The sequence below is a fragment of the Phodopus roborovskii genome, unplaced genomic scaffold, assembly GCF_943737965.1.
Source record: "Phodopus roborovskii unplaced genomic scaffold, PHOROB, whole genome shotgun sequence".
Classification (NCBI taxonomy): domain Eukaryota; kingdom Metazoa; phylum Chordata; class Mammalia; order Rodentia; family Cricetidae; genus Phodopus; species Phodopus roborovskii.
Window position 1 is genome coordinate 11,160,488 of NW_026126599.1, and position 16,250 is coordinate 11,176,737.

The 16,250-nt window shown below is 41.1% G+C and overlaps 1 protein-coding gene across 2 annotated transcripts in view; it reads left to right on the top strand.

Annotated features, from left to right (window-relative positions):
* Flt3 (fms related receptor tyrosine kinase 3) overlaps nt 1-16,250 on the top strand; it is a 78,106-nt gene that overhangs the window by 16,029 nt on the left and 45,827 nt on the right. The window contains exon 2 of one of the 2 annotated variants that reach the window (XM_051205223.1): nt 7,763-7,884. The exons of the other annotated variant lie outside the window; for it this stretch is intronic. Coding sequence (XP_051061180.1) covers nt 7,763-7,884 — 122 coding nt within the window. The remainder of the gene's footprint in view (nt 1-7,762; nt 7,885-16,250) is intronic. 2 annotated transcript variants of the gene reach the window in all.

Genomic DNA, 16,250 nt, shown 5'->3' on the forward strand with positions numbered 1-16,250 from the left:
TGTTAGCCTAAACTTTGATTTTAGATTGATGTCATCCTCTTCAAAGTACCCTCCCCAGTGCCATTCTTTATAGTAGGCTTTTTCTTTTGGGTCACCAACCAGCTCTCAAGTCATGACACGGAGACTAATTATTGGTTTTGAGGGCTCGGCCTTAGCGTAGCTCTTTTCTTGCTAGCTCTTATAACTTCACCTGTTCCTCTTCATCTATGTTTTGTGTTGTGTTGGGGCTTTTTACCTCCTCCTCCTCCTCCTCTTTCTCCTCCTTCTTCTTCTGTATATTCTACTCCATCTAGCTTCCTGACTGAATGCCTGATTGGCTGGCCCTGAAAGACTCTCTTTCTTCTTCATTCTCTCTGTTCTTCTTCTCCCATTGCCTAGTTCTTAGATTTTAACTCTTACTTATTCTCTCTGCCTACCAGCATCCCTACCCCCCCATCCTTTCTCTGTCTAGCTATTGACTGTTCAGATTTTTATTAGACCAATCAGGTACCTTAGGCAGGTAAGATGAAATAGCAACATATCTTTTCATAATTAAACAAATGCAGCAGAAACAAATGTAACACACATTTGCATAGTTAAAGTAATATTCTATGGCATAAAAAAACTAACATCTTTGCATAGCTAAATATTCCACAATTCTTTTTCTTTCAAAGCATATAATTTTTTGAGCCTTCACATCTTTTTTTTTTTTTTAGGTTAATTTATTTATTTATTATGTATACAGTGTTTTGTCTGCATGTTTGCTTGCAGGCCAGAAGAGGGCACCAAATCTCGTTGTAGATGGTTGAGAGCCACCATGTGGTTGCTGGGAATTGCATTTAGGACCTCTAGAAGAGCAGCCAGTGCTCTTAACTGATGAACTCTCTCTCCAGCTCCTACCTTCCACCTTTTTTAATTCCGAAGCTCCCTCACAGTTCCACTTGGATTTACAACCACAATCTGGTAATTTCCACCCAGGGTTTGGAAGAGATTCTTGGAAAAGAACCTTTGAATTGATGATGTCAAATTATGCATCAGCCTTTTAAAGGCAGATGTGATGAGTCATGTTTCCATAGTAATTTCACCTTTTAAAATGTCTGTCTCCTGCTGGGTGTGGTGGTGCACCCTTTTAATCCCAGGGCTCAGTAGGCAGAGGCAGGCAGATCTTTGTGAGTTTGAGGCCAGTCTGGAGTTCCAGGACAGCAGGGCTATTAAACAGAGAAACCCTGTCTTGAAAAACCAAACAAAGAGCCAGTTTCCCTGTGTGTATTAGAAACAGTTAGAGAACTGCCATCCTATCCATATGCAGGGCATTTCCATATCCATTCCCAGTTCCCTCATGACCAGTCATCATCCCCATTCTCCACACCTAACCACTGGAAACCAGTAATCTCCTCTCTGATCCTATTGTTTCCCCCTTTTCAAAAGCTCAGGCGTGTGGAATTGTATATGTGGTCTTTTGAGTTTGTTTACCCACACAGAATGATGTTTTGGGCTTTTTTGTTGTTTTGTTTAGACTAGGCTGGCCTAGAACTTACAAGATCTGTCTCTGCCTTCTGAGGGCTAGGATTAAAGGTGTGCATCACCGCGGCTGACCTGTCATAAAATTTTCTAGGTTTCCTCATGCTGTTACATGCCAGAGTTTTTTTTTTTTTTCCTTTCAGTTGATGAGCAGTATTCTAATGTGTGGATATGTCATAGTTTAGCCATTAAGTTGTTTTCTTATGGTCATTGATTTTCTCCTGGGTTCACGTACAGGTGGTTTACATGAGAATACTATTAATTTCTCCGGGGTAAATACATAGTGTTGTGTAGATGGATTTTATGCTATATAAATGCTCAGCTGGTGTCTTTTGGGGGATGAGGTGAGACAGAGTTTCTCTGTGTAGCCTTGGCTGTCGTGGAACTCACTCTGTAGACCAGGCTGATATTGAATTCACAGAGATCCTCCTGCCTCTGCCTCCCGAGTGATGGGATTAAAGGTGTGTAGCACCACTGCCTGGCTCACCTGATGTCTTAACCAAATTGTCTTTACAAGTGATTATGCCATGGGGACTGCAGTTGCTCAACACCATTGTCAGCACATGCTGCGGTCTGTTTTCTGTCTTTGTTCCCAGTCCCCTGCCCAGTCTGTGTCCTAGTCTGGTGTTTTGTTCCCCACCCCATCTTAATAATGATGTAGCAACATGTTGTGGTTTGATTTGTGTTTCCCTAGCAACTGATGATGAGAAGCATTTCCCCTCACTTCCTCATTGCCTTGCTTTGCTATTGGATTATTTTCTTATTATTGGGTTTTAGGAGTTATTTGTATGATGTGGATACAGATTATTTGTTGGAGTAGTGTTGTGTAACAGTTTCCTCTGAAACTGAAACATTCCATCCTGCAGGGGAGCTCTTTAAGCAGGTAAATAACTCAAAAAAGAGCTTCAGGAAGTCCCTGAAACTGACCAAATTCACTAGGTCCCTACCAGAGTAAGCAATGAGAAGAGCTGCAGAGAAGACTCTTGAGATGACCGTGATCAACCAGCTGCCTGTAAGAAACAAAAACTAACAGAGCTGCCTGGAAGGGGTTTAGACCAACTGAGTCCCTCGGAAAGGATTCTTGCCAACCTGTTGAGCTGCTTGCAGGCTGTGCAGTGTGGTCCAGGTTCCCAACTTCTGTGAGCTGTCACCCATGCTGGGGTAGGCTTTGATGATGAAGCTATCTTTGAGTCATTTCTGCTCCTTTAGGTAACCCCTCACCCATATTCATGGAAGTGACCCCAATAAAACTCATTGATTCAACGAGCTAAACTTCAAGAGCATTTCTACTTTGATCTGTCATGGGCCCCCTATCTGGGTTGAGTAGACATGTGTGTCCCTCCAGGAAAAGTTTGTCACACAACAAGAAGTGACCTGAAAACACCTTCATTCTGAGAGTTTGAATTCTTTGCACCCCTATGTAAAGGCCATACCTCTATAACTCTAGTGCTGGGGATGTATGGACAGGTTGAGCCCAGTGGCTTGCTGGCTGCTCTAGCTGAAAGAGAGACCCTGGTTCAGTGACAGACCCTGTCTCAGAGAATAAAGTGGAGAGTAATGGGGGAACATACCCAATGTCAATCTCTGGCTTCTATATGCACACGCACGTGCATGGAGGTGTACACATGTGTGCACTAACACACACAAATAAAGTAAAAAGTCAGCTATTCCCCAAGGAGGCAGAAAAAGGAGACAAGGGAATTTAGAGCAAACAGGGCAGACAGAATCAAAGGACAGGAGGACCGAGTCAAGCTTAATCACACCAATAATCTCATGAACTTAAATAACAACAATGTCACAACAAAAAGGTTAATTTTAGTGTGCATTGTTTTTATTGGCAAGTTCTTTATGATAAAGTTTTATTTAAAACATGAGAATGAAAATCAGTGTTTTAAAAGGCAAAGTTGGTCAGATTTCATTAAGAAAAGAAGTTCAAACTTTGTGCCACACAAATGAAGTCAATCCTGCATATGAGCACATGATAGGCTAAAAGGAAAAGAGTGTGGTGGTGTACACCTTCAGTGTCAGCACTGGGGAGGCAGAGGCAGGAGGATCTCCATGAGTTCAAGGCCAGCCTGGTTTACAGAGTGAGTTCCAGTACTATTGGAGCTATACAATGAGACCCTGTCTCAAGATTAGTTAACTAATTAATTCAATGAAGGGAAAGTTTTATGCTAATCTAAACAGCTAGTGGGGTTTTAACAGCATCAAAATGTCTTTCAGGGCTGAGTCATGTGCGATGCTGTGAGGAGGCTTGTTTCATTAACAGAACATTCCGGGGTCTAGGAACAGAGCTGGGAAGTATGTGTAAGGAACCCTGGTTGAGCTACAAAGAAAGGTGGGCAAACCCGCAGGCATCCTCACAGAGTGCAGCACTCCTTCAGTAAGTAGCACTGTAGGGAAAAAGAGATGAATACGGGAGAGAGAAGCCTTGGCTGACTCTCACCACAATGACACGATGGCAACAGTCAAATGCTTCCCACTCCTGTCTCCCCCCCCTCCCCAGTACATGTAGTGAATGTACTTACAGAGTATACTCTTGAGCTATGAAACACAGTTCAACAATCTCTGAAAGATTCCAGAAATACAAGATAGAGCTTTTGGCTGAAATGGTATTGAACTAGAAATTGCTAGCAGGAAATAAATAAATAAATAAATAAATAAATAAATAAATAAATAAAATTGGAAGGTCACCAAGAAATCAAAGCAGTTTTGAAGGGTCCACGGGTCAAGAAGAAACCAGATAATCAAGTGTATTTTGAAATGAATGACAATGAAAATAAGATGAATATGGTAATATGTGGGATGCCTCTAAGGCCACACTTGAGCAGAAATTACCACTGAGCCATCATTCTAGCCCAAATTTCGTTTGTTTGTTTGGTTGGTTGGTATTTTTTTTGTTTTGTTTTGTTTGTTTGCTTGTTTTTTGGTGTTAGGGATTGAACCAAGTGTATCATACATTTGAGGCAATTCCTCTATTACTGAGTCATGCCCCCAGACCTAAATTTATAATGTTAGCTTATTACTAGACATTTAAGTATTAATTAGAGCTTTTGCTACAGTGTCATGATTGTTTGTTTGTTTTGAGACAGAGTCTCACTCTAAGGTCCAGACTGGCCTAAAAAATTCTCATGGAAATTGTTTTACTGCTCAGCTTCTCCAGTGCTGGGTTTATCGTCGTGAACCACTTTAAAAGAATAAAAGAATAAAGATCTCAAATCAATGGTATTACATTCAACCACAAGAAACAAAAGGAAGCCAGGTATAGTGGTCTATGCCTTTAATCCCAGCACTCAGGAGACAGAGGTGGATCTCAAGTTCAAGGCCAGCATGAGTTCCAGGACAGCATGGCTGTGTAGAGAGACAACCCTCTCTCAAACAATACACGACAACAACAAAACAGACAAGAAAAGAAGAAACAGAAGGAAAATATCAAATTAAGCTGTGTCTTAATTAGAGTTTCTGTTGCTGTGAAGAGACACCATGACCATGGCAACTCATTATTATTATCATTATCATTATTATGTATACAGTGTTTTGCCTGCATGTATGTTTGCAGGCCAGAAGAGGGCACCAGATCTCATGATAGATAGTTGTGAGCCCCCATCTGGTTGCTGGGAATTGCATTCAGGACCTCTGGAAGAGTAGCCAGTGCTACTCTTAACCTCTGAGCCATCTCTTCAGGCCCCCTTGGCAACTCTTCTAAAGGAAAAACATTCAATTGAAGTGGCTTACAGTTTCAGAGGTTTAGTCCATTATCATCATGTTGGGACATGGCAGCATGCAGGCAGACACAGTACTAGAGAAGGAACTCAGAGTTCTACATTTTGATCCACAGGCACTAGGAAGTGAACTGTCACACTGGGCATAGCTTGAGCATATATTAAACCTCAAAGCCACCCCCACAGTGACACGCTTCCTCCAACAAAGTCACACCTACCCAATAAAACCATATATCCTAATAATGCCACTCCTTATGAGCTTATGGAGCCAATTAGATCAAACTGTCTACCACAAGCTCTATAAGAGCAAAATAAGAAAATAATCATGACCAGAATTAAAAATCAATGAACAAGAAAAGCAAAAATAGTCAATGTAACTAAGATTGATAAAAGATCAATTAAACTAATGAACCTCAGTGAGATCACCAGATCAAAGACACAAACTGCAGTGCGACATAGAATGTACAGTTGTTAAAAACATCATGTTATTACATACAACTTTTTGAATTAAAAATAAATCTTAAAAAACTTGACTTGATCAAAATATCTGAAGAGATACACTACCATAGTAAAAAGGAATTAGAGAATACTTTTAAAGTAACTGAAAGGATACTGAACATTATAGTTCGACAGGGCAATTAAAGCCGTGGTGTGCCCATGTATGACTCATTCCTGTCACTCCAGCTCTTGAGAGCCTGTGGCTAGCTAGCAAGGAGTACCGAGCAAAGCTCTGTCTCAATAATGAAAAAAGTGGAAGCAAAGCCTACTATCCTATGAAGAGGGAAAGTCTTGTAGGCAGAAGATGATCCAGTGGATAAAAGTACTTGCCACAGAATCACAGCTACCTTGATTTGTGGCACACACACATGCATGTGCCAGCACACAAACAAAAATAATCAAATTTAATAATAGAAAAACTGAAGATCTCATTTTAGTAGATGTTGTTGAGCATGTGACATAACTGGAATCCCGTGTGTGTCAGAGTGTACAGGAGCACAGCTGGAATCCCACAGGTATCAGAGTACACAGGAGCACAGCTGGAATCCCACAGGTATCAGAGTACACAGAAGCACAGCTGGAATCCTATGTGTGTCAGTACACGGAACACAGCTGCACGCCCATTTGTATCAGAGTATACGGGAGCACAGCTGGAATTCCAGGTGTATCAAAGTACACAGGAGTACCAGAGGATAGAACCTCTTTGAAACAGGAAACTTAGTAGGATAATAGAAAAGCTCACTATCAATATGAGTGTGTCTGTCAGGGTGGTTGTGTAGTTTTATATGTATATATAACAAATTATATTACATAATATATGTAATAAATGTCTGTATGATATATAATAAATAAATGCACCCATTTCCAAAGTTAATGCCTTAATATGTGCAATCTATGTAAATTAGACTATAAAGTCATGGTTGTTATTGATGTTTGGATGCTTGGTGGGTTGGTTTTTTAAAGACAGGGTCTCACTATATAGCCTTGGTTGGCCTAGAGTGTGCTATATAGATCAGGCTGGCCTCAAACTCACAGAGATCCACTTGTCTCTGCCTCCCTAGTGCTGGGATTAAAGACATGTATCACCACACCTGGAAAAAATCACATTTAAAAAGAATGTTGAGTGAAAACATCAGAGAGTGCAACAAGAAAGAATGTTAACATCTCTGAGACTCTGAGATTACAGGGTACAGAGATGGCTGGACATGTACATTTACCTCTCGCCTATGTCAAGTCCATCACTCAAATGCCAGTAAAGGAGATTTTGAATGACAAAAACACATGCACTAGGTGTAATCTGGAGTCTGCCCCTTGCTTGGGGCACTGTATGAGCCATTGCATTGGCGAATAAGCTTGATTCTAGTGGTTGGTCCACAGAGCATGTTTTTGCCAAAATGTCCCTATGCCCATTGAGATATTTGCATTTACTTCATCAAAAAGGTTAAGTAAAACTCAACACACACACACACACACACACAATGCCATCATGAAATACATCACTTTGTATGCTAGCTCAAAATTAATTAAAAGTGAGTAAATGAATACCTCAATAAGGCTCTAAAAGTTTCTAAACTTGAGAGATTGGGGTTGGGATGTACCTCGCTGGAGAGTACTTATTCTATGTATTTTCTGAGGTCATTGATGAGATCTCCAACATGAGCGACGGAGAGACAGAGGTACAGAAAGAGCCAGGGAGAAACAGAGAGAGCCAGAAAAAGTGCTCTCCATTGCAGGGATCCTGAGTTAATGACATCAGGTTTTCAATATCACCAGCAGCATGTGGCCAATGACCCCCATGATGGGCAGCAGAAATGAAGAACATTCCCATCACTTCAGATGGCTTCGTGGGATGCTGCTCCCAATGGCTGCTTTCCTCATCCAAAGTAGACTGGCTTTCATGAAACTTCACTTCTCATATTCTTTTCTCTTGGTCACTTTTCCCTGATTGCATTTCGTTTCTTTGTTCTGTGGCAGCCCAACACTTCTTTTCTTTCTGAGGTGTGTGTGTGTACTAATGTCATTATTTTTGTTTTGTTTTACAGTTGTTTTGTCAGTAATGGTTCTTGAGGCCATTACAAACCAAGATCTGCCTGTGATCAAGTGTGTTTTAATCAGTCATAAGAACAATGGCTCATCAGCTGGAAAGTCATCATCATATATCATGGTAAAGTAATAGGAGTATATGGCTTCCTCTGTTTCGCTCTAGACTATACTTTGTAGGCCATTGGAACCTGTCATGACTCAGTGGGCACTGCTATCCCTTTAGTGTACTAGACACTCTTATTGGGTGCAGCAGCATCTACATGACCAGCTATCTTGCTGCCAGTGGCATCAAGAACCGTATTCTGGGGGTGTGAGAGACTGTGAATTGGATTTCCATCACTGAGGGTTAGTGTGTTTCTATACACACATGGGAAAATCCATGTTCTCGTGTGGGTGTGGATTTGAAAGGGCATGTATACCTAGTGTGGAGAAGTGGTGAGAATCTCTCTCTCTCTTTCTGTCTCCTGTGTGTGTGTGTGTGTGTGTGTGTGTGTGTACAGGCATGCTGGTGTGATAGTCAGAGGACAAGCAGAGCAAGTTGGTTCCTTTGCTGTGCAGCAGGTGCTTTTGCCCACTGAGCCATTACACTGTCTACATTTCCCTTTTCTTTTATTTGATATGTATAAATGTTTTGCTTGAATGTATGTATGTACACTATATGCAACCCAATACACACCAAGACTAGAAGAGGGCATCAGATCCTCTGGAACGGGATTTACCATTTATGAACTACCATGTGGGTGCTGGAAATCCACCTTAGATCCTCTGCAAGAGCAGTCAGTGCTTTTAACTACTGCCCCCCCAAGCTCATTCCTCTCTCTTTAAAAGTTTGTTATTATTTTTTAATTGTTATTATTTGTTTTGTGTGTATGACTGTTTCATCTGCATGTATGTCTGTGCACCATATGCATGCATGGTGCCCACAGAGGCCAGAAGAGGGTATTGAGTTCCCTGTAACTTGAATCCCAGAAGACTGTGAGATGCCATGTCTTTGCTGGGAACTGAACCTGGCCTCTGGAAAAGCAGCCAGTTTTCTTAACCACTGAGGCAACTCTCCAGCCCCCTCTCTTTGATACTAGGCATCTAACATGGTTATCCCCAACTGTCTACTTCTTAAAATACATGTTTAGTGAAAGCCCTCAAATGGAGGAAGATTACATGACAGAGAACTGAAAATAGTAGACATTTTTATACATCAAATAAGAATATATCAGCTAACTCTATGCACATTTCCAGTTTAGGATGCACTAACTCTGTTTTCTTTCATGGATATAGAAAAATATATGTTATGGCTTGTCCTCCTCCAACTGTCAGAGACTAGAAATAATATTAACTTATAATAACAGTATGAAATGGGTTTCAATAGCAGCATTTTATATATATATATATGTATACACACACATATACATATATATATATATATATATATATATTATAGGCCTATATACACTACACTACACACACTTCAATCTAAATACACATTTTTTTCTTCCTTTCTTACTTCTTTCTTTTCTTCCTTCCTTTCCTTTTTCTTTTTGTTTTTTCAAGACAGTGTTTCCAGGATAACCTTGGCTATCCTGGAACTTGCTTTGTAGATCAGGCTGGCCTTGAACTCACAGAGCTCTGCCTGTCTCTTGAGTGCTGGGATTTATCATGCTCTGCCGGTAGAAGCATTATTGGTTTTAATTTTTAAATAGGTATTAGCATTGTAACAAACTGGCATCTTAATAATGAAGTCATTTTAATATACAATAGTGTGGAGAACAGATGAAGTCCTGAGTGAATGTGTGTTATTGACATGAGTACTGCAGTGTCAGGGACCCCAATGTCCCAGACTCATGGGAATGGTAATTTCTTCCCTAGGTAAGACTCATGGGAATGACAAGGTCTGAGTAAGGACATCGATTAATAATTTCTGCAGAAAGTACCAACCACAGCTTCTTCCTCCTGAGTGACTGCAGCCTGAGACTGCTCCCCTACACAGAACCACCTAAATTAGCTCACCTGCCTCCTTGTTGAGTTGTATATAATAAACACACTGAGTCTCCATCACAGTGCACATCCCAGCCTAGACCAACTTTTCTGCATGTATGTCTGTGTGTCTGTCACCATTTCCTGATCACCTCAGGCCAGGCCAGGTCCAAAATTTGCATGTCACAGCACAGTAACGTTTCAGTGTGGATACAAAAGAGTATTATGTAGTATTGATTTTCAACTCTTAGTGTCTTTCCATCCTAAGAAAATAGCTATTCACATGTATGTGTTTCTTTTTCTGTTACATTTATTTATTTATTGTGGGGGGGCTGGACATGACACAGCCTGGGTGCAGGGGTCAGAAGACAACTGTGGCAATGTATTCATGTCTTCCAACATATGGACACTGGGGTCAAACTCAGGTCATCAGACTGAATGAGAAGTACCTTTAGTCTCTGAGCCATCTCCAAGCCCCAAACACTGGTTTGAAACAAGCTTTTACTTTTTTTTTTTTTATTGTATACATGGGTTTCTGTGCATTTTTGTGTAGTTCATGCAGGTGCTGCCACACACATATGGACATCAGAAGACAACAGTTTTCACCTCCCATCATGTGGATCCCTGGGATCCCTGCAGGTCAAGCCTTTATCACTGAGCTATCTCATCAGGCCTTATGTACTTACTTATAAAGATCAACCTTTAAATTAGATGAATATCTATTGGTCTTGGTCCCTAATCCATCATGTATTATTATTCTAATATAATATTCTTAGACATTATGAGGATTATGTGGTATCTTAGGGTTTTTATTGCTGTGAAGAGACACCATGACCATGGCAACTCTTATTAAGGAAAACATGTAATTGGGGTGGCTTGCTTACAGTTCAGAGATTTAGTCCATTATCATCATGGCAGGATACAAGGCAGCGTGCAGGCAGACATGGAGCTGAGAGTCCTCATATCTTGATCCAAAGGCAACAGGAAGTGAACTGAGACACTGGATGGTATCTTGAGCATAAATGACGTCTCAAAGCCCGCCTCCACAGTGACACACTTCCTCCAACAAGGCCACACCTACTCCAACAAAGCCACATCTCCTAATAACGCCACTCCTTTTGGTGTCTCAGTGTCATGAAAAGTCTTATGTTATTAAAACATCTTAATAATTACATATTTTGTAGGACTCTGAAGTATTTGAAGACCACCTTTCAATCTAAAATATATTTGTTTAACCTTGAAAGCATACTTACATGACTACAAGTTTGATTGTTATAGATGACTAGCTACTAGCCTACATTTTTAAATTATCCTGAACAGTTTGTATTAATAGCCTTTAAGGACTAGAACTCTACATTATATTTTAAAATGAGCTGCATAGGTGTATCTTAAATAAGAGTAGAAACACACACACACACACACACACACACACACACACACATATATATATATATTGTAAAATCAAAAGTAACCTTAAATTTGTATCAATATACAAAAATCCATACCATAGAAAACATTTAAGACTAGTAGTTGCTGTTTTGATTTAAAAGTAGATTCAATAATCTACCCTTTTATCCTATCATTCCTGTATCCCTCCTTTTTCTTTTCAGGATGAGATCCCTGAATCTAATCTCCTTTGCTTAGTTTCCTCCCTGACTATGACCAATAAGAACTTGTAGCTAACCCTCCTAAACGATGACAAACATCCACTGAGTGACCAAAAACTACCCATCCTACCTCTTGGGAATGTGAGCATCTTGTTCTCTAGACTATTTCCTGTTGTCTGGGGGTAACAGCATCTTTGGGGGGGCATGAGTAAATTGGGATAATTGTCCAGTCCTGGGAAAACCAGCTGTAACATTTGTTCTCCAATCTCCATGTAATGGGAAAGTATAGAGTTTATCTGAAGTCCTGGCTGGAGTAGTCTGTGAGGCTGGACCATCTCAGCTAGCAGCTTTAAATTTGTTCCAGGTGGAGAATGTTGAGAGAAACTATAACAGAGGCATTCTGGGAGGCTGGATCACCTGGGCTACTTGTTTTTGTTAGTGTCTGCTTCTTCTTTTTTTTTTCCTGAAAATACACAAACTTTTAAAGGTAACAGATATATCTGCATTAACACAAGTATGAAATGTGCAGTGTGTACAAGTCAGCTAAAGATGAATTTTTGTTCTGTGTTTGAGCAGGTAAAAGGCATCTGTCAACTTTGTAAAGTTCATTTGGACTGCATAGCCACACTGTAATAGAAATCTCTATCCATGTCATATGAAAGGATGGCATGTAATAAGTCATGAGGATTCTGTGGACAACAGCATCATTTCTCCTCCGGTCTCAGAGTTGTTCCCATTAGCATACAGATACACAAGTCACCTGTCCTGTAGTCTTTCTGGCTTCCTCTCTTATGTCTGCAGCCAAGATCCTTAGGATGTCTTCCCTGGTCAAATCTGATTTTGATTAACTTTGAAGAAATCCTATGGAAACAAAAACACAACCTCTTCCCCAATGCAACACATTTCCTAACTTCTATTCTGAAGCCAAGGCACCCCCTAAAGTATGTAAGATGGTTTAATTCAGCAATCCCTTCCATAATTGATTATCTCTCATCAGCTGCTGGTTTCTGTTCATTAGCATTTAAGAAATTCAAAATTAATGAAGCAAGATCCAAACCCCATGTATTATAATATTTCCCATCCTTAGGGGGCTTTTTTTTAAAATATTACTTTATCATCTCTTTAAAGACTTTATTATTTTTAAACTATTTACTTTTTCTATGACCGTCTGTGTCCATTTTCTTTTCTTTCCTTAACATCTAAGCACCTTTCTAAGCTTTATACTGTACTTTTTTAGAGAGAGAGAGAGTGTGTGTGTGTGTGTCTGTCTGTCTGCCTGCCTGTCTGTCTGTGGTGTCTGTGTCTGGCTTTATGCAGCATTTCCTGACCATGTGAGCCAAGCCAGTCTGTCCAACCTGTAGATCTGCTTAGCACATGGCACTGGTGGCTAGCTCAAGACCGCAGGCCGCAGTCAGTAGCCTGCCTCTGTATGCATCGAGCATCGGCCACCTGAGAGAATGTCTAGGAAGCCATGTCTAGCTCCTTGTCCAGAGCTTTTCTTAGCCCTATGTTTGGCACTGTATTTAGATATTCAAGCCTCCACATGTCAGTTCTTTTCTGTCCTGCCCTTTTTATTATGATTTTGTAATTTATTTTCAACACAGCTGGGTTACTTTGGTTTATATTCCATTTTGATGCCTTCCCACAATTTCCTGGTTATGTAGTTCCTCCCCTTTTTGACACTGGGTCTCATTTTATAACCTAAGTTGGCCTGGAACTATGTAGTTCAGGCTAGTGTCAAATTAAGTCCTTCCAAATCTTGGATTAGAGGTTACTATGCCTGGCTGCTGGCTGGTTATTGACTCTTAAATTTTATTATAGATCCTGCAAGTCAGATACATATTGTTGCTTCCAGACAGAGTTTCTATGTAACTTTGGAGCCTGTCCTGAAACTCAGTAAACTAGACTGGCCTCAAACTCCTAGAGATCCACCTGCCTCTGCCTCTCTAGTGGAGTGCTGGGATTAAAGATGTGCACTACCACTGCCTGGCCAGAGTTACATATTTTAAAAAGGGTATATTTAGGACTATGAGTTATGCTCAATGGTAGAGCAAGTGCCTAGCACATGTGAACCTGGGGTTCCAGCCCCAGCACTGAAAAAAAAATAGACGCAGGAGGGGGAAAGGAGCAGGATAGGAGCCTAGAAAGACAGTTCAGCAGTTAAGAGCACTTACTGTTCTTGCAGAGGACCTGGGTTCCTTTCCCAGAATCCACATGGTGGTTCACAACCATCTGTAACTCCAGTTCCAGGGGATCTGTCGCCCTCTTGAAGATGTCTCTTGGCCTCTTCAGGCTTCTGCACTCATGTGGTGCACATGAACTCACACACACACATACACACACACACACACACACACACACACACACACACACACACACGTTCATGTCTTTTATTTTAGAAATAAAATAAATGCATCTCCTCTGCATCTCTAGCACTGAGCATTCCTATCTCCTGCAGTTAGCATTCCTTTAGTTCTTAGGTATAGGCCCTAAATTCCTTGTACACAACAAGCAAATGCATGTGTGTCTCACGCCTGCCTCTTTCTTGCTCGTGATCACACACTTGATGAGAATAATTTTGTAGTAAGCCTTTTCCCCTTGAGTGATACAGCAAATCGCTGCTGCTAATCAGTTCCCAGAGCCTGCCCTTACTCTTTTTTTTTTTTTTTTTAATGGCCACATTATACTCACTGTATGGACACACCATATTTTGTTCAGTCACTGTCCTGTTTGAGCATTTAAGTCATTTCCAATATTTTGACATTACAAACAGCACTGTGGTTGATGCCACTAATCATTGGAGACCTATTTCTAAGTGTGGGGATGGCTAGTTTGCACACACAGCAAGTGCATGTGTGAGTTTCTTAGGTATTGCTGAATCCCCCTCTGAAGTGTTGTTTGGTGTAAATTCCTGCAGCAGTGTGTGAGTGTACACTTCCTCAAAGTGTGACTATCAGAATGTGTTGGCAGACTTTTCAGTGTTTGCTAGTCTCATGGAGGAGAAGCTTTTTAATTTATGCAGGTTTCAACATCTTCTTGTGTATTTGAGGGCCATTCTATATCTTTAAAAAAAATAGACCATTACTTTTTTTTTAGATTTATTATATGTGTATGATTGCTTTTCCTGTGTGTATGTCTGTGTCACACATGCTTTCATGGTGCTTGTAGAGTTCAAAAGAATGCATTGGATTCACTGGAACTGGAGTGACAGATGGTTGTGAGCTACCATGTGGGTGCTGAGAACCAAACCTGGATGGATTCTCTGTAAGAGCAGCCAGTGCTCTTAACTGCTGAACTATCTTTCTAGAACCCTTTCCCCTCCTCTTCTTTTCCTTTATATTAAAGTTAGATCGTTTTAATGTGTTTTAATTTTTATAGCACATTTCTGGTTCTTGTGATGAGTGAAGACATATTAGGCTATTTGGTGGTATCTGGAAACATCACACGAGGGGAGATCCAATGACAAAATAAAATGCCTACCAGGGAGCATGGACAAAGTCATATTTATTCCCCAACTTTACAAAAAAAAAAAAAAAAGAAGGAGGAGAAAAGAAAACTTGTATAATGTGGGCATGATAATGCATGCAGCCTTGGTTACATAGAGAGGCGTTGTCTGAAAACAAATGGAAGCTGGGCATGGTGGTGCCTGATCTTAATTCCAGCAATGGCAGAGGCAGGCAGATCTCTTTGTGTTTGTGGTCACCCTGGTCTACAGAGAGTTCTAGGCCAGCTAGGGCTACATAGTGAGACCCTTGAGGAAAGAAAAGAAAGATTGCGGTGTCTACAGCTTCTTGCTTGTGTGTAGACCTGGGTAACACGGGACTGCCTTATAGAAACCACTGGCCAGCCATGAAAGGCTTGCTTGTGGTCCCTAGTGTTGGTGGTAAACTGCCATTCATCATGCCTCCTCGTGTCCCAGGGCCCCACTCACAGAGTTCATCTCAGGGACACTGCCCTTAGCAATAGTGTAGTGGGGCAGCAGGGTTTCTTTGGTTCCCAAAGAGTATGAACTTGGCCTTCTGGAGACATGGTCCCCTTGGACTGATATATCTCTCTAGTTAGCGGTTCTTCCCACAGAGGAGGCACACGGGGAGCAGACTCTTCCACACCCTCTTCCTTCTCGCTGTTTGAACTCTTACACTTCTTCTCCCTGGGCAATGACTCTCTCACACCAGAGGGACTTCCCGTTTTCCAGCCTTCTCTTTTGTTTTGGCTTGATCACTTTCACTTGGACTGTCCTTCCCTATCCTGGGCCTGTTCATTCTTCTTGTGTTTTGTGTTTCTTCAAGGTTCAGTGTGTGCCAGGCATGTGCCATATGGCTGAGCTACACTCCAGCCCTTTGGTTTTTCTGTTCATGCCTCTTTTTTTCTGGTGCTGGGTTTGGAACACAGGGCCTTGCTCTTGTTAAGAACTTTACTACTCAGGGCTGGAGAGGCGGCTCAGTGGTTAAGGGTACTGACTGGTCTTCCAGAGGACCTGGTTTCAAATCTCAGCATCTACATGGCAGCTTAGAACTGTAAGCAACTCCAGAACCCAACATCCTAACATGGACATATAGGGAAAGCATCAATGCACACAAAATGAAAATAAATTATTTGGGAAAAAAAAAAAAAAAGGAATTCTACCACTGAGCTGCAATGCTCAGTACCCATAGCTTTTCCATTCATGTGCTCACACTCACATGTTCTCAGTGTGACACAGCTGGGACTTAGCCTTCAGACCAGTCACCTTGCATTCATGAGCCTTTCTTTGACTTTCTTTCTCTTTTCCTTGTGGCAAACTGAACAGCACTCCTAGGTTTACACTGAAATCAAGTGTGCCACTGTGGTGGCCATCTCTGGGGTTCAAAGGAGCTCTTCCTTTTGGGACTCTTGGGAACAAGCAAGCTGACTCTATGTGGTCTGAAAC